We start from the raw sequence: 25,869 nt of genomic DNA, 5'->3' as shown, positions 1-25,869 counted from the left end.
TTCATACATGGCACTACACAATAAGATGCCCCCACCTTAGGGCTGGAGGCCAAGGCAAATCAATTCCATGCATAACAGAGTTTATTCAGAAAAGTTCGATCAAGTGATGCTGTTGAGAGCTAAACAAGGACAGATGAGCTGACAGTTACAGCTTTAAAATAGGTGATTTATGCAAGCTGAACCTCTGATTCATTGACTGCGTTCGCACTCTAGTCCACGGTAGGCCATGACAGCATCTGTAGGAACAAACTTTCTCTTCCTCAGACCATCCACTGAGTTCTCAAACAGCTTTGAGCACATCTTGCAATATGTTAATAGCAGATGGTAGAAAGTCACCCTCTTTTTTGACTTTCACTAGATGCCACTGAAGTAAGGAAGTGCTGGCAGGTATAAATTTGTACACAGGGGTCTAAGACACACAATGTTTACAATTAACACATTCACAAAGAAACAGATGGAGCCCAGTCTCACCTTAGCCTGTCTATATGGTGGATCTGGTTCCATGTGTGACTCAGGGACACTCCTCCAAAAGAAGCATGGAAACATACACTTTGTTAGATACAGGGAGATAAAGACAGACAACTACTTGCCAACAAGTGCACATCTAGAGGCTTATTCCAAAACTGGAAGCTAACTCAGTTCTGGGGTCATAAGGTCATAAGCGTTTTATTGAAATCAGAAACAACATCAAAAATGTTCCCCATTCTTGTCCATCTCTCCTGTTTCCTAGTAATAATTATCCTCCAGTATTACATATTTTAGACATCCTCTTGAACCAGCCATCTTTCCAAATACTGCAGTTTGTAGTATAGCTATTGTTATTTGGGTGTGCTCACTAGACTGACCACAGCATTATTTCACTGTTTGAAGGACTCATCAACCCACAAACCCAGAAAGAAATGTTGATTTAAAAGACAGAAGGTGTTTTCATTTAAGACCAGATTCGCTGACGTGATTCCATGTGAACAGAAAAGGCACTCCATCTGTTTAGTAGAACTTGACAAAATGAGAGGTTCTACAGAGTATATTTTTATCTGCCAAGTATATAAAAAATTATATCTAAATTAGAAACTGCATTCAGCAAATGGGATTTATTGCACCAACTGTATAAATCTAAGATTTAAGTATATTTGATGAAGTGTGGCATTGTAACAGTAATTACCAAGAGTCTGCTGAGAACATGTCATGCAGAAGTGACAGATCCAGGACTGAGGTGTGCCACTCTCCTGAAATATGAAAAAAACTCAATGGCATGTTCCCAGTACATGTTTCCATTGCATGTTTTTGTTTATGAGTCATGATTGTATTATTTGCATTCCTCTAAAATTCACTTTTCCCTTTCCTTACTCTTCACAGCATCCCAGGCTGGCAGCATGGAACTGCCATGGCAATGCCATCAAGTTGATCACTGTAAATGTTCCTAGTACCTAACAGGAGCATGGGATCTCCCTCAGACCCATATACCAAATACCTTAGTGACTCCAGATGAAGATGCTACAGATTTTCAGTCAGTTCAGAGCTGATGCCACTGAGAGAGAGCTTTAAGATATTCAGAGGCTAGTTACCTTCCTGCAAAATCCAAGGAAAGTGATATTGATATCAGGGGAGTTAATATTTCATCCTAAATCAGTAGCACAGCTTTTGGAGTAATTGGTCCCTCTTCTAAGCCAAGATTACCTCATTTTGCAGTTTCCTAAGGTACTATAAAAGCAGCTCTTCATGGGATCAAGGCACTGGAGCAACTTCTTACTGTAACACGTTTCACATGCAGAAAAACAGCACAAGTTCAGACTAGAAGCAACAGCTACTTATGTGAAAAAAAAATCAAACCCTCGCCCTCCCCCCCCCAAGAAAAAACAATCTCTGTGTGGCTCTCATCACTATAATACCTGGGCACTTTAAAGCCCCATTTATCACAGCCTAGAAGGCTTTTGCTGTACATTTTGTAAGAATTTGTCACCCTCTGGACACGTAAGGTAAATGTGGGAACCTTCAGATATGTTTCTATACCCCACCTACAAACCATTTACTGGGAAAAACAAACAAACATACAAACATACAGAATCCAAAAGCATTGTAAGTATTTTCTCTGTACAGCAAATGTACAAAGTAGATGTGTTGCTTAAGGACATGGTTTAGTGGGGGACTTGGCAGCATTAGGTTAATGGCTGGACTTGATGATCTTAAGTCTTTTCTAACCTAAATGATTCTATGATTCTAAATAATAGTCTCTAGTGGACCACAGAACTTGTTGATCTGTCTACACAGTTTTTTAATCATGAGAGTTTTTCCATACCCTCAGCTTGGAACTGCACCAGAAATGCAGCTTAAGAATTGCAACTTTTTAAGTTATAAGGACCAGTGACAGTCATACAAATTGTGGAACAACATACAACACAGTCAGCTTTATTTTGGGAAGTATAAGAAAGCATTGCTAGACTGCCTGGTATGTCATTTGAGGCAGTGGGAAAGTAAACCAACATCATCACCTCTATTTAGTGTTATTGCAACATCCGAAAATAGGAAACATAAGGAAGATTGCTTGTGTCTAGCCTGAGCTTTGATCATGCAAACATGGTGCTAGGTTAACTTTATGCCCAGGAGCTGTGACTTGGTTGGGTGGATATGATGAAAGCACATTCCTAAGTGCCCCAAAGTCAGTGTCAGGATCAGTGTATATAGCTTCAGCCAGCAGATTGGAGTGAAAAGAGTGCAAAGCAAATGTTAAAAAGAATAGCTCGTCCAAGTATCATAAATGGAAGTGTTCATTGATGTGACCTGCTGGGAAAATCAGAAGGGAAACAGTGAAAATTGCTGCCATGCCATTACTGTGGAGGAATACTTAGAGATGTAATGAGGCCAAAACTTCTGTTTCCAAGAAACAGAATAGAGCAATGTACAGAAATAAATAACCCCCAGGGTAATGAGTGCCTCACCTTTGCAGTGCAAGTTACCAAATATGCTTGTCTGTCATGAAGCTTTCATCTACTAAAAGAATGATTGATTGAAATTGACTACTGAGAATTAACAACAGTCAGCCAAGCAAAATCTACAGCCTGTGTGCACTGAGCAGAATGGGCAGCAAGGTAAAACACTCGTGACTTCTTTTTGGTGCTGAAGTGTCTGTGGTTATATCACTTGTCAGAGAAGAATCCATGTATTCATTTGAGCTATAAATGTGGATTTAACTCTCATCTTGCAGACTACATGCTATATGGTGTTAAATTTGCAGATACCTATTAATCTCCTCTGTGGAAATGCCTATATAAGGATGTCCAGATTGAGTTCAACATCTAGTTCATCTTAACTAGTTTATCTAGTGCACCCATTAGAGATCTAAGGAAGGATTCAGATGGCCAACCATAGGCACCTGATGCCACAACTGCCATGATATATCCTTCTAGTCAGCATCAGCTGTTCTAGAGGGCACAAGTCTCTTGTGGATTCTGTGTCATATCTATCAGCCCTGCAGGTCTTGGTTACCCTAAAGCATCTTAAAGGGCACTGGGCACTGATGTAAGAGCAACTAAATCCCATTCCACTAACAATAATGGGAGCTCAAGTTTAAATGTGATTTAAATGTAATTTAAATGTTTATACATTAAGCAGAAATGACCCGATCAAGCCTGTATTAACAGCAAATCAGGATAGTATTATGACAAGCACACAAAGCCATACAGATACATCTGCAAGCCCAAGATGGTCATACCTCTCTGATTTGCAGAGATTCATGATCAGTAGAAGACTCAAAGACTGAGTCAAGGAAAAAAACTAACCAGGTAGTCAAGTTAATTTCTGTTTACCAAGTTTTGGTAAGAAACTGAATAGCTTAACACTGAATATCTTTCCCACAGACAGACAGGTCATACACAGGATCATGACCCTTGCAGTAGGGATGGAGACTGCCTTGAGAAAAAGCCTGTGTTGCTTCTGGGTTAGAAATGAACACAGTAAAAATAATCTGGAATGAAATGAAAGTCTTCTAGTCACATATGAGGCAACCCGTTCCAGTAAAGTAGCACAAAGAAATTCTCCAAAAACAAACACAGAGAGCTCACATTTTGTTCTAATAAATCTCCAAAAGACAGGAATAATTTAAAAAAGAAATTGTTCACAGAGTCTGCAAGGTCCATTGTCTCACAATTGTTCTAAAACCTTGTTCAGAGACACTTGCACTTTAATCAGAAAGGCAAATCTGTTGGGGACAATATCAAAACAAAAAATTATGGAAATAAAAACATTGTAATAAATGGTCAACTTGAAAGTGGCAGAAACACTGCACAAACAGGGCAACTAAGATGATTAAGGGAGTGGAGCATCTTCCTTATGAGGAAAGACTGAGGGAGCTGGGTCTCTATAGTTTGGAGAAGAGGAGATTGAGGGGTGACCTTATTAGTGTATATAAATATATAAAGGGGGAGTGTCACGAGGATGGAGCCAGGCTCTTCTCAGTGGCAAACAATGAGAGGACAAGGGGTAATGGGTACAAATTGGAGCACAAGAGGTTCCACTTAAACCTGAGAAGAAACTTCTTCTCAGTGAGGGTGACGGAACACTGGAACAGGCTGCCCAGGGAGGTTGTGGAATCTCCTTCTTTGGAGACATTCAAAACCTGCCTGGACACGTTCCTGTGTAACCTTATCTAGGTGTTCCTGCTCTGGCAGGGGGATTGGACTAGATGATCTTTTGAGGTCCCTTCCAATCTCTAACATACTGTGATACTGTGATGCTGTGAAACATAGCATCAAGCCTTCAAACCCTTATCAAAATGATGGGAATAATTTTCTGAAAAATAAACTTGTCAGTTTTTAACATTTGAAAGGAAGCTTTACAATCTTTTACTTTTTTCATGCATGAATATTTCAAATTAAAGATAACTGTAATCTATAAAATAGTGATAAAATTATGTATTTGGCTCTGCAAAGACATTTTTCAAATTTTTTATTTCAACAAGAAATCCACATTCTTGGATGCTAGTTTTCCCCAATTTATGTGGGTTTTGTCACCACTGTACAGAAACACAGTCACACCCATATACTCCCCTGAAGATACACACATATATGTATTCACTTTGTACAAATGTACTTTTCATAGGTGGAAACAGAACCAAATCTATAATATTGGCGCAGTGTTCCAAGGTCTGAAATAACCCTGACATACGTGGCTTTGTTCTGGTTTGGTTTGATTTCATGGAGGGAGCACTTCTGCATTGATTGAAAGGATTACCTTTTAATTCTAATATAGTATCAAATTCTGAAGTTTTCTTCCTTGAATGAAGAGGAATGGTTGGACTTGATCTTAAAGGTCTTTTCCAACCTGGCTGATTCTATGATTCCATGATCACGCACCAGAAACACAGCTATCAGCTACTATCTTTTAATATGGACTTAAAAAGTAACCTGCAAAGACATGAGTACCCAGGTTCTCCCTCCCCCTCCTAAATTGCTTTTACTATTGTCTAGCGCACTTGTGAACAGCTCCTCCAAAAAGTGATAGCCTAGGGCTGTCTGTAGCTGGTTTGCATGAGGCCTCAAGGCAAGATGTCTTTGGAAGCTCCACACTGATAGCCATATTAAGAAGTTATCTGAAGTGTGACAGTGACCGGAAAGGAATTTTGCATGAGATTTTATAAATCCTTCTCTTTAAGGAACCTTGCTTTGGCCAGTTGTGACTTACCAATAAACCCCTACAACAGAACAAACCTCAGAGGAGACGGGCAAGGGTGATGTGCATGTGAAGCTCAGAGAATAATGCATGACTGTGACTGACACCAGCTGTTGCAAACCTGACTTTATTTCAATGCAAAGGGGACAGATGGAGGCCTTTGTACCTACCAACAGTTAAGTGGATCAACTGGTAGGGTAAATATTTCTCCTTGAGTTGTTTAGAAAAGTGTGTCTCCCTGAGTTAGCCAGACAGCATAGGGCCAATGTATACATGGCTCAGCCCAAAAGAGATTCTAAAACCTTAACAGCTAACAAAAGAATTGTCAAGAACGCAGCTAGCTTCAACCTACATATTCTTCCCCAATGACTGGGGATGCACAAGGTCAAGATGGTGACAGTCGGGACAGCTGACCCAAGGGATATCCCACACTATATGACAATATGCTCAGCATATAAAGCTGGAGAAGAAAGAGGAAGTGGGGGATGTTCACAGTGATGGCACTTTGCCTTCCTGGAGATGACTGAACACCCACCTGCTGATGGGAAGCAGTAATTGAATTCCTTATTTTGCTTTGCTTCTGTGTGTGGCTTTTGCTTTACCTATTGAAATGTCCTTATATTAACCAACAAGTTTTCTTACTTTGCTTTTACCCTTCTGATTCCCTTCCCCATCTTACCAGGGGAGAGTGAGTGGCTGTGTGGTGCTTAGTAGACTACCAGGGTTCTACCATGACAAAAAGGTTCAACAGAGAATAAGAAGAACTTTGCAACAAAGAACTTTTCATGCCTTCTCATTTATGTGCTATTGTGAGTGCTGGAGAAGCCTCTAGTATAAGACAATATCCCAGTAACAGGAAATTATGGCAATTTCCAAATGATGTCAGATTAGTTGGAGACTTGACAAGCACCTTTGAGGTGCTGTATGTTGGAATCCATCCCTGGATACATTTGTCCCATACCCACCAACATGTTCCTTAAATCAGAGCTTCTTCAGAGACTTGAGTAAACAACATCAGAGTAGCATAAGCCAGAATTTGTCCAGGTTGAATTCTGTACCACACAGAGTCAGGTTTACAGCATTTCTGTGAGACAAGAATTTCTTGTGAGACACCATTTCTGGGACCCAAGTTTGTAGGCCAGGTCTAGTGGGGGCTGGTGGAGCTGGTCCGATAAGGCTTGCCAGACTGGTCAAGGAGGCTTTAAACTAGATGTGTTGGGGGAGGGGGGCATCATTCCATCCCAACACACCCAGTCAGTTGCCAGCACCTATAATAAATGCTCGGAGCAATGCAGAGATATTCCGGCTGCTCCAGCCAATGAGCCGGCTTCATTTGGAGCTCGGCTCAGATGCCTCTATACAAATGCCCGTAGCATGGGGAACAAACAAGAGGAATTAGAGATGTGTGCTCGTCTACGGGGGTATGATATTATAGGCATCACAGAAACATGGTGGGATGGCTCCTATGACTGGAGTGTTGGAATGGAAGGTTACAGACTCTTTAGAAAAGACAGGCCTGGCAGGCGCAGAGGGGGAGTTGCCCTTTATGTTAGGGATAGGCTGGAGAGTATGGAACTCTGTCTGGGGACTGGTGAGCAGTTAACAGAGAGCTTGTGGGTCAGGGTTAAAGGGAAAACAGTGATGGGAGACATTACTGTGGGGATCTGTTATAGACCACCTGATCAAGAGGAATCTGCGGATGAAGCACTCTATAGGCAGATAGGAAAAGCCTCACGCTCACAGGCCCTCGTTCTCATGGGTGACTTCAACCACCCTGACATCTGTTGGAATGACGGTACGGCCCGGCACAAGCAATCCAGGAGGTTCCTCAATTGTGTGGAAGACAACTTCCTTCTGCAAGTAATAGAGGAACCGACAAGGAGAGGTGCCATGCTTGACCTTGTGCTCACCAACAGGGAAGGGCTCGTTGGAAATGTGACGCTCCAGGGCAGCCTTGGATGCAGCCACCACAAGATGGTTGAATTTGAGATCCTCAGGACAGTGAGAAGAGCGTGCAGCAAACTCACTGCCTTAGACTTCAAAAGAGCAGACTTTGGCCTCTTCAGGAACCTGCTTACTAAGGTTCAATGGGATATAGCCCTAGAGGGCAGGGGGGCTCAAGACTGTTGGTTGGTCTTCAAGGATCACCTGCTACAGGCTCAGGAGTGTTGCATCCCAACTAGAAGGAAGTGCAGCAGGAGGGCCAGGAGACCTCCTTGGATGGATAAGGAGCTCCTGAGGAAAATTCAAATGAAAAAAGAGTTTTATAGAAAGTGGAAGCAAGGACAGGCGGCCTGGGAAGAGTACAGGGTTGTTGTCCAGGAAGCTAGGGACCAGGTTAGGAAAGCTAAGGCCCAGTTAGAATTAAACTTGGCTAGGGATATTAAGGATAACAGGAAGGGATTCTACAGGTACATAGCAAATAAAAGACAGATTAGGGAGAACATAGGCCCCCTCAGGAAGCTCTCAGGTGAACTAGTTACATAGGATTTGGAGAAGGCTGAGGCTCTGAATGACTTCTTTGCCTCCGTCTTCTCTAGCAAAGGCTCTGACCGCACCACCCAAGTCTTGGAAAGCAGACACAGGGACTGTGAGAATGAAGACCTTGGGCCCACTGTAGGAGAGGAATTGGTTCAAGACCATCTTAAAAATCTGAACGTGCACAAGTCCATGGGTCCTGATGAAATCCATCCGTGGGTCCTGAAGGAGCTGGCAAATGAAGTTGCTAAGCCGCTGGCCATCATATTTGAAAAATCATGGCAGTCAGGTGAAGTTCCCAACGGCTGGAAAAAGGGAAATATAACCCCCATTTTCAAGAAAGGGAAAATGGATGACCTGGGGAATTACAGACCAGTCAGTCTCACCTCTGTGCCTGGCAAAATCTTGGAGCAGATTCTCCTGGAAGGCATGCTAAGGCACATGAAAAACAACAAGGTGCTTGGTGACAGCCAGCATGGCTTCACTAAGGGGGAATCCTGCCTGACCAATTTGGTGGCCTTCTATGATGGGGCTACAGAACTGATGGACAACGGTAAAGCAGTTGATGTCATCTACCTGGATTTGTGTAAAAAGTTTGACACTGTCCCACACGACATTCTTGTCTCTAAATTGGAGAGACATCATTTTGATGAATGGACCACTTGGTGGATAAAGAACTGGCTGGAGGGCCACACACAAAGAGTTATGGTCAATGGCTCAATGTCCGACTGGAGACCACTTACGAGTGGTGTCCCTCAGGGATCGGTGTTGGGAGCGGTCTTGTTTAACATCTTCGTCGCTGACATGGGCAGTGGGGTTGAGTGCACCCTCAGCAAGTTTGCCGATGACACCAAGCTGTGTGGTTCGGTTGATCCGCTGGAGGGAAGGAATGCCATCCAGAGGGACCTTGACACGCTTGTGAGGTGGGCTGATGCCAACCTCATGAAGTTTAACCATGCCAAGTGCAAGGTCCTACACCTGGGTCAGAGCAATCCCAGACACAGCTACAGGCTGGGCAGAGAAGAGATTCAGAGCAGCCCTGCAGAGAAGGACTTGGGGGTGCTGGTCGATGAGAAAATGAACATGAGCCGGCTTCAGAGTGCGCTTGCAGCCCAGAAAGCCAACCGTATCCTGGGCTGCATCAAAAGGAGTGTGACCAGCAGGTGGAAGGAAGTGCTCCTGCCCCTTTATTCTGCTCTCGTGAGACCTCACTTGGAGTATTGTGTGCAGTTCTGGTGTCCTCAACATAAAAAGGACATGGAACTGTTGGTACAAGTCCAGAAGAGGGCCACGAAGATGATCAGGGGACTGGAGCACCTCCCGTGTATGAAGATAGGCTGATAAAGTTGGGGCTGTTCAGCCTGGAGAAGAGAAGGCTGCGTGGAGACCTCATAGCAGCCTTCCAGTATCTGAAGGGGGCATATAGGGATGCTGGGGATGGACTCTTCATTAGGGACTGTAGTGATAGGACAAAGGGTAATGGGTTAAAACTTAAACAGGGGAAGTTTAGATTGGATATAAGGAGAAAATTCTTTCCTGTTAGGGTGGTGAGGCACTGGAATAGGTTGTCCAGGGATATTATTGTAATTCTAGCCAAACCATATCAGGAGATTAAAACATCACAAACTTCTCAAGCTGAATCACTGTAGAAAAATCCTGCCATTTCAACCCATTATTTTGTATATGAAAGCAAAATAATAATTAAATAAAATTCTTCTTTAGGTCCACAAATACAAGCACACAATCCTATTAAGTTCAAAAGCTGCACTCAAACAATCATGAAGGCATCATCCAAGGATTTTTCAAGGAAACAATGCCCAAAGGGGAGAGTGAGTTATATTGCCTTCCAGCTCTGAAAAAGTATTGCTTGGTTTAAATCACTTCAAACTGAATTTACAATGTAATTCACTCAGCAATTCATTGAAATTACACACACATGAAATTCTCAAAAGCATTTTATGCCATCTGTTTAGGATATTTAATGTGAACATATTTGGGGGGTGAAGTTGGTTATTATAGGGGGAGGAAATTAACACATTGGACTAATTAACAGCATCTTCTGGAAAAGAAACAGGGAAGATAACCAATTACAAAACTTGAATGCTTACTGTTCTCCCAGCTAGAAATATTGTTCAGTTTGGCTCTCCTTGGAGAAAGAAAAATGCAAGAAAAGGCACGTGGGTTAAGATAAGGAGAGGGAGAAATCACTCACCAATGGCCAAAACAGTCTTGACTTGAGCAAATTAATTTATCGCCAATCAAATCAGAGTAGCATAATGAGCACCCCAGTTTCAACACTGAATTCCACACAAGTACTGGATTTTACTACCACCTCCACATGTCTGCCTATCCTGTCTCAATGACCCATGCTGCACTCAGAGAAATGCAAACAGCCTCTGGCAATGAGTTTGGACCGGTCTGGACAAAGACCCTTTAACTGTAATAACCTTCCAACTATCAAACTATCATTTAGAATATAGTCAGTTTAACGGATTAAAATACGAAAAACGGCTGTCATTAATGGTTGACCTGAAGTTCCTTCCAGGTGGGCAAAATTCAAACTGTTCTTTCCATGTCATTCCACCGTATATTGTTGCAAATAAAAGCCAAGACTGGAAGCACTATGTTTATCTCAGCAGGAAAAGATGTTCCTAGAGCAAGGACACTTTGAAAACAGATCCTACAGTAACAAGAAGCCAACAAGAAATGGAGAAATAAATACCTGTGACATTGGTGCGGGCTGACAAAGCTTCACAGTACTTTTCCAGCAGAACAGATAAGGGCAGGTTCACAGAAGATTCACAGTGGAGAACTATCTAGGTGAACAGATAGAAAATAAAACAAACTGTAAAGCGCCAGCATAGCATAGATTTTCTCCTTCATGAGTACAATAATCCCCAGCACTTTCACTGCAGTTCTCATTCAAAACTGGTTCAGGAACAGGCATCCCCTCATGACAGAGAAAATTTAGTTATATTTGCTTAGCTCCATGACATCAGGTGGCATTCCTCTGACTAAATGTAGGCATCTACAAATGAACCACCTATTCTGGACCTCTTCTTGTGGGAGCTAGTCAATAGCATTAACAGAGCTTAATAGCATTAACATTATCTTACCCAAAACTAGATGCCTAAAAGAGAGATGAATCATTTCCTACTAAAGGTCCTTACACATTCAAGAGAGACAGCAATTGGCAAAGGACAATTCAGAATGCTTGAGGAAAGTGCTTCCACTGACTGTAAAGGTAAAATAGACAGCCCTCTAAGGTGAACCTTGGCTCTTTTTAGCCAGTTTTAGTCTCTTTTCTAGACAAAAATTTATGACTCTCAGAACTCAGAGTGCTGAACTCTCCACTGAATGCAAATGCTAGTGAGAAAGAGCACTAATGTCAACACGGGCACTTCAAGAAAGCTGCAGGATCAGAACAGGATAATAGTATAGCACAAGTAAATTTTAAGAAATGCATATTTACTGTTGAATCCAAAGAACACGTTACTATTTTCACACTAAAAAATGAAAATACTCTAGTGCCCACTGCATGCAGTGGAGAGAAGCTCACAGAACTGTACATCTCAATGTACACCTGAGTTGGGATACTGCTTGGAGCAATAGAAGCTCTTGAAAAGCCCTTTAAGAAAGGCAGAACTGTGGTGAGAAAATTCAGAAATGACACACCATTGATAGAAACTTCCATTTTCAAACTATGAAACAAAATTTTCTGGACTGTTTCTGAGGGGGTATAAAGCTGTGGTAACACACAAAAAAAGGGGCTTTGCTTTTTTGTTTATGCAGAATGACTCTAACATAACACAGGCAGCTTTTACTTAGGGAAACGACCATAGTCCTTGAATGTTGACATTGCATTCAGTGCTTTAAGACGTACTGAGTGGTTGCAGACCCTCTTTATGTCACTGAATTCCTTGTCACTTAAGAAGAAGGGGAGTAAATGATCATGACAATAGAATTCATCAGCAGTGTTGGTCTCTAAAGAACAACAGTTCGTTGTACAAGACCATTTCTACCTATTTTTCACTTTGCTGTTATTTTACAAAATAGGAAGTCTTGAAATACAAAAGAAAAGAAAGAAAAAAGAAAAAAGCCTTTCCCAGACTTTACTCTTTTCAAATAAACACTATGAAGCTGCTGTTTCTCCTCCAGGGAGACTTGAACTCCCACTTCCGATAGCAAAGCCTTCCAGGGTACTGACCATCCATGGTCATATCAAGGAGATAGAGAAAGGTAATGGCTCTGTTCTGCAGGCAGGACAGGTGCCATCTTGCAAGGCAGCCAGCCTGCCAGAAAGTAGACTTTGTAGTGGTCATGTCTTATGTCAGACTCAGCCACGTGAGTTGACACAGAAGAGACATTTCTTCCCTTCTATCCTTCCACCCCTCTGCTACCTCACAGGCCAAAGCACTGTCTCACTTCAAAGAAGAAACTTGAGCCATCTCCATGTACTGTAAATACACTGCATGTTCAGCTGTCCGCTTCGTAAAATGATGGGAAAGAACAGGCAGAGGTCAAGCGTAGCACAGCATGGGTAGGAACAAGAAAGCTTAAATGTCACATTTGCTTTAGGGTCAGCTTAGGGTCATTTGGCTGGAGGGAAAAGCACCTTCCACATACTATATTACTTTTGCTTTCATTTTCTCTCCACTATCCACAGCGAACAGCTTTCTTGTGCATGATACTTTAAAAAAGTTGTATGTAAAGCAGATGTCCTGGTTTCAACAAATCCCAAAAGCCTAAAAAGCCCTTTTAAAATAAAAAAGAGCAGAAAAAAAGAAAAAGAAACCAAAGCTCCAAACATGTAACTAGTGCAGAATTTTAAAGATAAATAATTGGGCCTGTAACTGTGTATCTATTTTGAAATAGTAGTTGCTTTGTGTAGCTAATGCACTCCTTTACTCAAACTGTGTTTCTCTTAAGATAGCTTAAGATGCTCAGTTCCCACGAAATCAGTTTTACATTTTCTTGCACATTTACCTGAAACATGCACAGAAATGTCTATCTTAATTTCTCTGAGCCACTGCGGACGTTTATGAACAAATAAAAATAATGTTCTGAGCCAGAGATTTAAGGTGAAGAGGGAGTCCTTTACTTTCTAAAGGAGGGGTACCAGAATCTTCAGAACAATATATGGAGACTTTGGTCCACTTCCTGATCACATCTGAGAGGACATTCAGAAAAGTAATTGATTAATTGTTCTAGTGCATTTCTCATGGTCATTTTGTTAGACTTTTCCCCTTGGCCATGGTGACTGCTCTCCACTGATATATGAAAGGTCTTCATGTGTGTCAGAGGGCATGCAACTATAAGACACAGAGGAATTTACCATGAGATTGGCTCTAGGTATGGGGAGAACTGATAAAAAGGGCAGGAACCTGAGAGAGTAACATATTGCTATGCTACACTGTTAGAAGTTACAAGACACCAATATTAGTGTGTGTTCCCCTGTAAATGGAAGTGTGCCAATGTTGCAAACGTATTTATACAGAATTTGTTCTTCATCACACAGGTACTCTCCTAAATTCCTAACACGAAGTCATAAAAATACATATGCAACATTATATGATACATGTAGCATGCCTCAACAGATCCATATGGAGAGATCTGGACATAGACAAGTATCTGACCCATCATAGTGTTTCCTCCTCTCAGTTCCTACCAGAATTTGTGGTTATTTAATGTAGATTAGAGATGAACTGTAACTTAACTTCAAAAAGAATTAACACAGAGTCCTGGTTTGGAAGATTACTTCCTTCCACTACATGGTGAGATAGACAGATAGAGATAAAACACATAAAGCAAACACTGGTACTGTGTTCATCTTCATTGGAGAGGTTGTTTTCTTCTTTCAGACATGTAATAAATGGCTACAGAAATATCAACAAGTCCCCAAACGTGTAAATAGGATCCAAACCTGTCAATATAGGCATGGGGCTACCACAGAGATATGATGCAAAACATCTTGTAAGTTTAAATATCTAGCAACAAGGAGCATCACAGAGGAAGAGGTCAGCATGACTGGAAACCGACGGGAAAAGTGGAAGTAGAAAAAGATGACATATGACAGTTCAAGATGTGTTGCCAAGATAGGGGAGGTAAGCTTGGAGGCAGCGAATGCTGCCAAACATGGACAGATACATATGCTCCACTTTCCCATTCTTACATAACAATTCCCAGACACAATATTCTAGTTGCTTAATAAAAGCCAACTTTTCAGAAAAAGTTGTTATGCCTCCCTGTAAAACACCTGCTGGTGGTATGCTGAACAAAAGGAGAGGCGCTGACCTCTGAGCAAAGTAACAGAGCAAAACTTCTCCCTTTTAAAAATATGCAGTATCTAGTACTTATGAGGTCCTACAGAAATCTAGCCCATGGACCTATGTCCTGGGTTCAGCATCAGTTCAACCTATAACAGCATCTCATCAGAAAGCCACTCAACAGAAGAGCAGTGGGATTTATCTCAAAGTGTTCAGACTTCAAAAAGAGATCACTTGTGGATTCCTTTGCAATTCAAAAAGAGAAGTAGAATTTTTTTCAGATGCAGTTCATCTGCCATATTTTGAATCTCTGAGCTGAAATGAATCAGTCCCTGATCTCCACTGACTGCATTAGCTGGGTCTCACTCACCCACTATAAGGACAATGTAACTTAGATGAATAAACATTCTTAGAGGTGATGGCCTCAGAAGACAGGAAGACATCACGTATCATACAATTATCTGGAGGACTTTTCAAACAATTTTGTAGTTATCAACAACACTTATTCAGTCCATAGTGACAGGAGGATTCATCTCATGTCTCCGCTGCCACGTAAAAATGGAGTTTCAGTCTGAACTAGCCACCTGTGCTTCTTACAAAGTCAAAGCACTTTCCCCTACTGAGTGGACAGTTATGCTAATGGCATAGGTCATGAGAAGAGGATGCTTATTCCTGCCCTTCATTTCCATGAAGCAGCGCTACTTTTAAGACTCCTGCTGCACCACCTCTCAGTGGTTTCTGTAAAACATCTGTGAGTGCTGAGGCCTTTAGTTCTACCTCATTTCAATATCAACAGTACAGTGAAATTGCCTTCAGCACATAGAGCGCTGCTACTTTGTAGTTTTGCCCCAGAACCAAAACCAAACCAAACCAAACCAAACAAACAAAAGGAGAGAAAAGAAAATCTGTATTTAATTTTCGGTTCTTCAAGTAGACAATGCAAATAAAATGAATTTTGATAAATACTCAGATTAAATTAAGCTGTCCAAATGCACCATTTCTACAATGAGATCGAACGTTCTCCTGATCCTTTGGGAAGGATTGTCTCAAAGCAGTGATGAATTAAATGTGAAAACTGCAAGTTTGTGTCCAAGAACCTCATTTTAGAGAAACACATCTAACTTCACCATGAATATATAGTTAGTGAAAGAGCATGAGAGAGACAAATCAAAGTAAATCCCACAATTCCTTGACTAAACCCATACTTTGTTTGAATACAGGCAGGGAGTTTCCAGAGTGGGTGGGCATCTGGGAAGTCTTTCAGGGGGTTCCTGCCATCACCAGTGCTGGCATGTGAAAACAGATTCTTTGGGACAAAACCAGGTATTCAATGGAATGCACTCATAACAAATGCCAACACTCATTGGAGCATCTTTTTCTATCTAAGAGATGCTAATACATGGGAAAGAATGAGGAGAACCAGAATATTTGCTGACTACTAATCACCTGAAGGAATATGCAGAACCAGGAGGGTAAAGAATGCTACTTAAGGGTAAAAACAGAGAACAGGCTAGGAGAAGAGGGGAAGGTAGTCTTCTCTGTGGCCAGGATGAATTTATATTCAACTGTTGCATGGTTACTTCATACACAAGGTGTAGGCAAAAGAGATGCTTATTAAAGGACAGAGCTAAGAGGGCCAGCACAGTGGAAATACTTTGCTTGTTGAAGAAGCTAAAAGGTCAGTTCTCTGTTTCAAGATGTCTTCAGCCTTTCTCAACTCAGTAACTTCACTTTGCTAGCACGGCAGCATTTGGCAGTATACAATCACTTGGCTCTGCTTCACCAGAAAAATAATTTCCATTTGTAATAGAAGGTTTAAATACAAGTTTTCACAGGAACTTGCAACCTGAAACCTGAGTCAGCTAAGGTTACAGTAAAAGGAAAAGACTGCTAGCACAGTTCAAGAAAACAGTTTCCTTTTCAAGTCATCCTTTAGCTCTTTCAACTCCTTGACATTACTTGCCCCTAAGCTAATCCAAGCGGCTAGATAAAACACTGCTACTAGCTAGTGAACCACAAATGAACCAGGAGACACTGCTCTACGATCTTCACAGCCAGCATGCATTCTTCAGCTCTTCCAGGAAGTGTGGAGAAAGAGAATAAAGTCTACAAGAATGGAAATAGGACCTCAGTTTAACAAAGTAACTAAAAACATGCTCAAGTCTAAGCATGAAATAAAATACATCTTTCTTCAGAAATAAATTAAAAGAACTCAAGCATCTGCGACACTAGACCCACCACTGAATTTCACTGTTGTCTTTGAAACTTGGAGATCTGCCTTCATTAAGAATCTGCTCATGTGTCCTGCTGAATAAGGGTGTAGATGGGATGTTCTTCATCAACTGAAAACATGCATGTGCTAAGTGACTTCCTGAGTCACAGCATACAAAGAAAAACTAAGGCCACCCATGAGCTGGACTTGCCCAACCAAGTCTCCACGCCCTTCCAAAACAACATCAGATACTAAAAAGGAACAAAAATAGCATTTGAATCACAGGCTACAGCTGTCTTCAAATAAAATAGTTTAATGGAAAGACTTTTCAATTTAAGGTCCTTGAAGAGTTTTGGTTTTCATGCCCCATATATGCGGATAATATACATTATATTCAGAATCTGGAAGGGGAGCAAGCCCTTCACAGCACTCTCATCTTCATGCCTGCCCTTTGCCTAAGTCTTCAGACCAAACCTTTGACTAATTCTTCCCCAATTTTTCAATCAATTCACATTACTGTGGATCCCCTCAGCAGCTCAAATGTGACTCCCCTTACTCACTTATTTCAGAAGACATTGCTTTAGGTTCCCCCATACTCCATGGAAGAAAAAAAGTACTATCATGGAACAAACCAGCATCTCTGCTTTAAACATGTACTCTAGGACAAGATTATTTATGCACTGGAGACAAAACATATAGGGAATACAGAGTAGCTCAAATTTAAAAGTCACGTTTACCCAAATGAATGCTGGCATCTCATCCACCTCTCCTGGGCAAATTTTTATCTACCTGAATGGTCTCTGCAAAAACCGTTCACCCATCCAGTGTTATGACAATGCCTCTACACTTCAGGGCCTCCCTTTGCAGGGTCTCCTAATTCTACCTCACCAAACGTGAGCTCCTAACCTTTGTTTTTCAAGTCTCTGCCAGTATGCTGCCACCTAAAAAAAATGGCAAAACCCTATCTTCCATTCTGTATCAAGATTTCAATCGGCTAGTGATATCTGCTCTCACTGTCCACTGGATAAAGCCCTGAGCAACATGATCTGGTTTTGGAATTATCCCTGTTTGAGAAGAAGGGACAAGAGATCTCTAGCAGTTCCTTCCAGCATAAATTATTTTTTAATTCCTGGATTCTAGAGCATACGACCCTTATGGTAAAAAGAACGATAGATAACAGTTACTTCCAAACCCCTTCTATTGTCAATGCTGTAATTAATAGGTTACAGACTGCATCTTGAACAATAATCAGCAGTCTAGAGGCTTTGAAGGGGCTTTTTTCACTCATGTTTCTAGTATTTCAGACTCTTTTTGCATAATCATAATTAAAATATTATGTAAAATACTATGAAAAGGTGTTTTTTTACATTTAAAGGCAATTTGCCCCATTTTTCACTGGCAAATGCTCCAGCAACACCACCTAAATCACAGAAGGCAAAGGCAGGGACTGGAAGAGTGAAGAACTGCCAATTGTAGTAGAAGATCAGCTTCAAGAACATATAAAGAACCTGAAGGTGCACAAGTCCATGGGAGTGATGAGATGCATCCACAGGTCCTGAGGGAACCGGTGGATGAAGTGATTAAGCCACTATGCATCATATTTGAGAAGTCATGATCTATAAGAAAGCTGGAGAGGGACATTTTACAAGGCATATAGGGATACGACAAGGGGGAATGGGCATAAGCTGAAAGAGAGGAGATTTAGATTAGATCTGAGGAAGAAGTTCTTCCCTGTGAGGGTGGTGAGGCCCTGGCACAGGTTGCCCAGAGAAGCTGTGGCTGCCCCATCCCTGGCAGTGTTCAAGGCCAGGTTGGACAGGGCTTGGAGTAACCTGGTCTAGTGGAAGGTGCCCCTGTCCATGGCAGGGAGGTTGTAACTAGATGATCTATAAGGTCTCTTCCAACCCAAACCATTCTGTGATTCTGGGGTGGAATTTTCTTTTAATATTTTATTTCAATTGAAAGAAATACTTAAAGTCTGACAATATTTGAATATATTCATGAAAGAGACACTTGTTTTTGAGAAAGTAGGGGTTTGTTATACCTGGGAAGGTCTCTCAAGTTCAAAATGGACTGAATAGCTGATCTCCCAGCAGTTAGGGTGTGAGGCAGGATGAGGAAAGATCCTCACTCCATCTGATTTAGAGCTTGCCTAGTCAAAATGTGTTCTGAGACATCATTCTTGCCAGAGAAATAACCCTGTCCTTCCTCTCCAATTTGAAAGAGTCAATCAATAACAGAAGGAGCAAACTGGTTCCTGGACATCCTCACCCCCAAAACAAGGAAACAGCAGGAGCACAGCATTCCTCTAAGTACCCCTGAGGACTGGAACTAAGAAAGCAGAAAGGTTGCACCTGTGATGGCTACATACAAAGTACAGCCACTGGTGCTGGCTCACAGGCCATCTCTCTGCTTCTGCTGGCATAAGCCTCCTGAAACTCAAGCTGTCTGGGCCATGGGAGTCTGCTACTGCCACTCAAAGGGAATCGATACTTTAGTCCATGTACTGAGATGCCAGCTCACAGAGCCTGGCTGGCAGCCCCATTGGAACTCATCAGCACACTTCCTTTTATTCACTTCTACCTGCTTTCCTCCTTCCTCTCCACTGGAAAAGCCACCCCAGTAAAGGACAACACTCCCAAGACTAAGGTGGCACAGAGATAACAGCACTCAGAAAGCCTTCCACATCCCAAGAACCTGGGTAACAGCAAGAGAGATTATCCCATAGCCCACAGAGGCAGGTGGCTCTTTTCCAGTTCTCTGGCACTTCAGCTACTATTACTAGGGCAAGGGTTTAGCATTGCAGTGAGGACAGCTAATGTATTTTAATCTCCATCTGCATTGCTCACTATTTACTTTCCCACATACACAACCTAGAGTAGATAAGTTATTCAGCCAGGATTACGCAAGAGTTTATAGAGCTTTAATTAGTTTCACTTTCTTACAGCTCTGTTGAAGAAGTACTTTTCAGCTCTTGAAATAGCCAATGGATTTTCTTTTTTATTTGGTAAAAACAAGCCACACTTCTGTGCAAACACGTGCCATTTAACTGATCATTCCTGGAGAAGGACAGCTTCCAAGTTCTCCACCCATTTAGCTCCACAATAAAGCTGTCAGTCTGGGGAACAAGACATGCGCCAGCAGGAGCAGCACACTCCCAGCACCTGACTCTCAAACGTGGGCTCACTCGCACAGCAATGAGGTCAGGACAGGATGTTGAAACCCAGCTCGCTGAACAGGCTTTCTCAGAACACCACTGTCCCTTCCGCAGCACTTCCCAAACGGCACAGCCTTTGTCAAGACCATGTAGGGCTGGCAGAACATCTGCTTGTGAGAGCCCACCCAAACAATCCCAGACCCAAAGAACTGATTAGTAGTTATGAAAGCGTGATGTGCTATATATCAAAGAGCACTGTAGGAAGCATCAAACAATTATCCTCACACTGGCACCAGAAACTGGAAATTAAGTTTTCATACATTTGGACATGATTAATTAAATTCAAGCAGCCGTTCATCTTAAGGACAGTGTTTGTTAGCTGACTAATTGCAATGGTAAACAACTAGTTTCTATTTGTCTTCTCTTGTAATAAGGGCCAAAGTAGAATTTATCCAACTTTTCAGAGGAAAAAAAATAAATAATCGAAAACAAAATCAAAACCAAAAGAAACCCCCAAAACCCCACATAAAGCTCTCTATATGACACTTGCCAGCTCAAATCAAATACAGCTATTTTCAAAGCTATTAAGACACACACAAAAAATTAAAATGTTAGATTCTACATAAAGAAATAATTTGATACAGAAAACCAGCAGGAAGCATTTAGTTGTCCAGGCTGGTTGTTACAAACAGAAGGGTAAGAAGGCAAAGACAATGTTTATGCAGTGCTTCATGCAGATACATATCACTACATATCTACACGAGGCCAGAAGGTGCCATGTGGCTCGCTGGACAGCTCCATCCTTACATATAAGAATCAATGTTTGTGCTTTAATTGAGAGCAGACTACTTTTGGGATTAAAACTGGTGTAGGTTAAAAGAAAGAAGGACATGTGCATGATCAAGATTTGATCTATCTGCTTCAATTTACAGACACAGACTGGAAAAGTAAACTACTGCAAAATTCTCATTTAGGGTTTAAAATTTTAATCTAAAACCAGCTTTTCCCCAAAGCCTCCAAACCTGAAAATGACATAAACTAAAAAGGAACAAATTCAGCAGTGTGTGTGCAGCCTGTTTTTACCACCCACCACATTTCCTCACCTCCCTCCCCCCAAAAAATAAAATCTGTGAACTATTTTAAAAAATCTAAAAATGTGCCAATGTTTGTTCTAATTTTTTTTTAATACTTGGTTTACTAATGTATAGGGTAAAATGAGAATAAAAAGAAAACAGAAACACACTTCCCTAAAATTTTTATATAATCTACTACCTTGTTTTTCTCATCTTAGATCATCACCTCACCAGCAGGATCCCACAGCGATCTCTAACACAAAGAAAGCTGACTGCTGAATTTGAAGCAGTGTAGAGTTTGCCTTAGAGGAAAATGCCTCCCTGAGGCAGTCAGTGAGAGCCCTGAGCATAGTAGGGCATACTCCACCTAAGCTAATAAATCAAACAGTGCAAAGGTCTGGTTTAAGTACTTAACCATGTATACTGTTAAATTTTTAGAATGGTTCCTGGCCACATTTTTGCCCCAGGCAATGTAGCAGTATCTCACACAGTTCCCAGAACAATCTGGGAGTTAGGCTGCACCACAGACCATTCTTAATCGGCAACTTGCACAACATCTCCCCATTTTAGAAGTTGAAGGACCTTAACAGTATAGCCACAAGCCACACTGTGATATTTGGCCTGAAGGCTGAAGAGCTGTCCTCACAATTTTAATGTACTAGAGCTAGAGACTGAAATTGAACTAGACCTGATAGAGCACATTCTTTGATACCTGCACCATCTTGCTCCACCAGATTCAACAGGGGCATGCAAGAAGCATGGCAGGCACAACTGCACTCTGGTTTGTAACATAAAGGCCACAGCATTCAGAGGACTTAATCATTATTTCTCCTCCAGTCTTGACAGAATAATAATATGTAAGAAGATGCCTTATAGGAACAAAAGCTAAAGGCTGCTTTCTTTCCATCTAACAGCATCTATGAATACCACTGAAATGTTTCATGGCTAAACCACCAGCCAACATCAGCTGTTCGTCCATGCATGCAACTGCCTCCTTCAAACATCCAGGAATTACCACAAGATGGCTACAGTTTAAACCCTGTCAAAATACTACACCAGGAAAGGCTTCTCCCGAAGAGATGTTTATGTTGCATTAATTCCCAGTAGGACAGAGTTTTGACAGTCTCAGACCAGGAATATTATTCAACTTGTCACCACTGGATGATGTACTCAAAATGCTCTGGCTGTGTTAACAGCTTCAGGAAAGCATATGAATTATAGCAAGCTTTGCTTTTGGTTTTGATGAATAATCCCCCCTCCAAATTACATTAATTCAGTAAGGCCAGTTTATCAAAATGCCAAAAGATTAATTTGCCTTTGTTTATGGTTTGTTTTCTCATTTAAGTAAATGCATTTTCCAGTGTATTCTATGTACAGAAACCCTTTAAAGAGAACATAAATCTCAGGTCCTGCTCTGCAAGTCTTCACCCTTTGGCTGACCAGTCCTGTGAAATCTGACAGGTCATTTGCACCAGCGTTTTCATGTGGCTGATCCAATTCTGTACTAGAAAGTTGCCTCATTTCATAGGTGTTGCAAACCTGCAGTTCCCGTCAACCACAACTGCTCAGCTGCTGTGAAAAACTAAGCTTCCTTAATTACATAACAGCCTGTCCCCATAAGCAGCTATGCCTTTTCTCAAATCCACAAATGCGAGTAAAGCCACTGACTTCGAGTCAACTTTCAAGTGTTTTCAAGTTAAACAGGAATTTAAGAGCTTTGGACTTGAGCCAAAGCTTTAAAAACATTGCTCTTAAGCTCCTTAGTGCAGTTTTGTCCAGCTATAAAGCAGAGGTAAAGATTTACCAACATTTTGGAATGAAAACACACCCCAAAAAAACAGAAAAAGCTCTGGTTTTGTTTGCTACAACTGGAGCGACAAGAGCTGTTCTATACAAGAGGCTGAAGATCAGCTTCCAACGTATTATTTCTATGTACTGCATAGGCGTACACACAAGTCTCTTTTAGACACAAGTATGCTACATCCAAGCAAGCTCCTCTCTAAGCACACTCAGAATCATAGAATAGTTAGGGTTGCAAAGGACCTTAAGATCACCTAGTTCCAGCCCCCCTGCCATGGGCAGGGACAAATACACTCAAAGTACACATTTTGCTCAGACCAAAAGCATTTTATGGAAACTTGACATTTTGATTCTTAATCTGAACCTTTTTTCTTCTTTCGTTCAAAGCAGCTGTTTTCTTTTTAAAGCAGCAACGTAACTACCAAAATGTACAGAAATAAGTCAAATGCAAAGTTACAGAAGAACTGGAAAACTGTCCATGGATTACATCTACAGAGGAAGCACATTTTCTGATTCACTGATAAACAACTAGTCTGGCAGCTCTTGGTACCTGGGGACTTTTCGTCGCTTCATTGACAGGAAGTCCCCCTCTCTGATCATAAACTGAAATATTTTTATGGACCAAAAGGAATCAATATGGGAAAACAGAGGCTGGAGGAGAAGTGGGACTAAGAAACAAAGATTAGGAAGAACTGGTTTGGAATTTAAAACAGCAAGTGTGTAGACCATGCCACTCTGATCCCATATGTGCTGATCTCTGGGGAAAAAAAGGCATTGGCAGAGCTGAGAAAATATTCTCTGTCTTCTAAGAAACTGCAATGCTTCTACGATTAAATTGCTGCGTGCTTTTGGAGCCTTTTCCTGACCTGGCTTCCCTCTATCTTTCTTTGTAAATTAGAGAGGAAAACAGAACAAAACAAAACAAAACAAAACAAAAAAAAGAACATAAGGCAATAGAACAGATTTATTTTCTTTGTAGGAAATGTTAAAGATGGGCCAGTGACACCACAGTCCAGAAGGATCACTGCCACTTTTTCATGCTGGGAGAACAGCTTTTATGAATTCTGTGCAGGATCAATATACCTCCTCCTTAATCTCGCGTTTGTTTCTCAGGTATGATTTACCACACTTGAAACTACCACTTAAAACAAACCAGCCACCAAAGAAGTTAGTCTGACTTAGGAGTGCAGGCTGGGAAAGCTGCTTGAAGTCCAGTTTGACACAGGCCAATCTTATCTCCAGCATCACCCAGAGAGAAGTTTTTGAGGAAAAAAGGACCAGGAGGAAAAGCCTCCCTTAGATTTCACTCAGAAGAAACTGGGAGCAAATACTTGGATGGATGCGTGGGCTGAGCCCTGCCCTTCGCCACTGCTGTTGGCTGATCCCTGCGGTGAGCGAGCTACCGATGTTGAGCACATGCTGCAAGAAGCCGGGAACAACGAGCACTAGCCATGGCCACGCAGTGCTCGGCTGAACCGTGGCAGGAAAACTCCCTTCCTCTGGGGTAGGGAGCTGGAACACCCGTGGGGACCCCGTGCTGGACCTCTTCTGGCAAGGAAAGGGGACAGGAAGGAGTCTGTATCACAGTGAAGGAGGACCACGGTTGAGCCCAAGGGCTCTGAGGGGACACATAGGGGAGCGGCCACAGGGAGAGGGTGTTTCTGCGCCTGGAGACGGATGGGACCTGTAAGGGAGCAGGCAACGGTCACCCGGACGGATTCCTCAGCACCCGGGGCGGGCGGGACCCATGCGGGAGCGGTAACGATCTCCGTCCCGCAGCGCCCGGGGACGGACAGCATCTGTCAGGAAGCGGGTATCGGCCGCCAGGACGGGTTCTCAGAGCCCGGAACGAGCGGGACCTGAGAGGGCGCGGGTGACGGCCACCGAGACGGATCTCTCCGCACACACCGAGTGGATTCCCCGCGCTCGTGCGGCGTCCGCCGCTCCCCCCTCCCTGCCCTCCCTGCCCCGCACCACCCTTTCGCGGCCTCGGCACTTACGGGCAGGAGCAGGAGCGCGGCGGCCACCGCCGCCGGGAGGCTGCGCTGCGGCGCCCGCCCCGCCATGGGGCCGCCGGGGCTGGGGGGTTCCTCCCCGGGGCCGGCGCTGCCCGCTCAGCCGGAGTCTCCGCGCTGGCCCGGCGCTGGCATCTCCCCCCCGCTGCTGCCCTTGACCCCTGCCCGCCGCCGAGGAGCCAGCCCCAGCGCCGCCGGCGCGTCCCAGGGCAAACCCCCGTGAGGGAGGGAGGGAGCCAAGCCCGCCCTCCGCCCAGGATGCCTCGGGATGGAGGCGGCTGGGGGAGAGCGACCCTCAAAGCTTCCAGAAGCAAGGAAGACCTTCCTCTCCCCCTGCACTGAACGCAAGAGGGATTCCCGCCTTCGCCAGACGCTGAGCGCGATAGGGACTTCGCTGCCCACGGTCTTCTACAATCAATGGGGTAACGCCCTCCTTAAGCACTAAGTGCAATGAAGATCCCTTTCCCAAGCACTGGGTGCAATGAGAACACCTTCCCCACAAGCCTCCAGAAATGACGGGGATCCTCCTCTTCCACCACCCCCCATATATTGGGGATTCGATTGCCTCAAAGTTTACGGGAATAAGAGGATTCCCCTTGCCCAGTTACTAGGTGCAGTGGATACTCCTGTCCAAAATTAGGTGCAATGCAGGTACCACACAATCCTCCAGAAGCAATATGCATTCCGTCACCACCACCTCTTCCCACCAGACGTTAGGTGCAATGTTAACTCCACTGTCCATAAACTTTCAGGAGCAACAAGTTTTCCCCACTCCCCCAGGCACAAGGTGCCTTGTGGACTTTCTATAAGCCTCGAGAAGGCATGAGGAACCCTCCCTGACGCTGTGTGCAATGTGAACCCCCTACCAACCCTCCAGGAGCAAGGGAACACACACACCACATCCCCCCAGCCCTAGATGCGATGTTACTAGGAGTGAGGCTCTTCACCTCTAAGATAATAAGGAGCTAGTCTCCAAGGCTTCCTGAGTAGCCAGCTAAAGGGTTCCAATGTGTTGGTCACTGAACTCATCAGCACACCTTCCAAGCCTGTGGGGGATCCCTTTTGCTGTTCCCTGGCTGGAATGGGAAGCCTTTTTTTCCTCAGCACCAAGCCTTGTAAGACATCACAACATGTACACCCTCCTAGCCAGGCAAACCAAAAGCAGCCTCTGTGACAGTTCCATGGGCATTTGGTCTCTGAACAG

The 25,869-nt window shown here is 42.9% G+C and overlaps 1 protein-coding gene across 1 annotated transcript in view; it reads right to left on the bottom strand.

Moving 5' to 3' along the window:
• The window catches only part of CRHR2 (corticotropin releasing hormone receptor 2), a 155,508-nt gene extending 130,367 nt beyond the window's left edge, over positions 1-25,141 (bottom strand). The window contains exons 1-2 of the mRNA XM_061354785.1: positions 24,651-25,141; positions 10,865-10,958 (exon numbers count right to left, since the gene is read on the bottom strand). Of these exons, the coding sequence (XP_061210769.1) occupies positions 10,865-10,958; positions 24,651-24,716 (160 nt within the window). The 5' untranslated portion in view covers positions 24,717-25,141. The remainder of the gene's footprint in view (positions 1-10,864; positions 10,959-24,650) is intronic.
• Positions 25,142-25,869: the final 728 nt, after the last annotated feature.

The sequence above is a fragment of the Neopsephotus bourkii genome, unplaced genomic scaffold (assembly GCF_033783945.1).
Source record: "Neopsephotus bourkii isolate Nb327-2 ecotype Australia unplaced genomic scaffold, CSIRO-AGI_Nbou_v1 NB_745, whole genome shotgun sequence".
Taxonomy (NCBI): domain Eukaryota; kingdom Metazoa; phylum Chordata; class Aves; order Psittaciformes; family Psittacidae; genus Neopsephotus; species Neopsephotus bourkii.
This window is presented reverse-complemented; position numbering and strand designations above follow the sequence as displayed.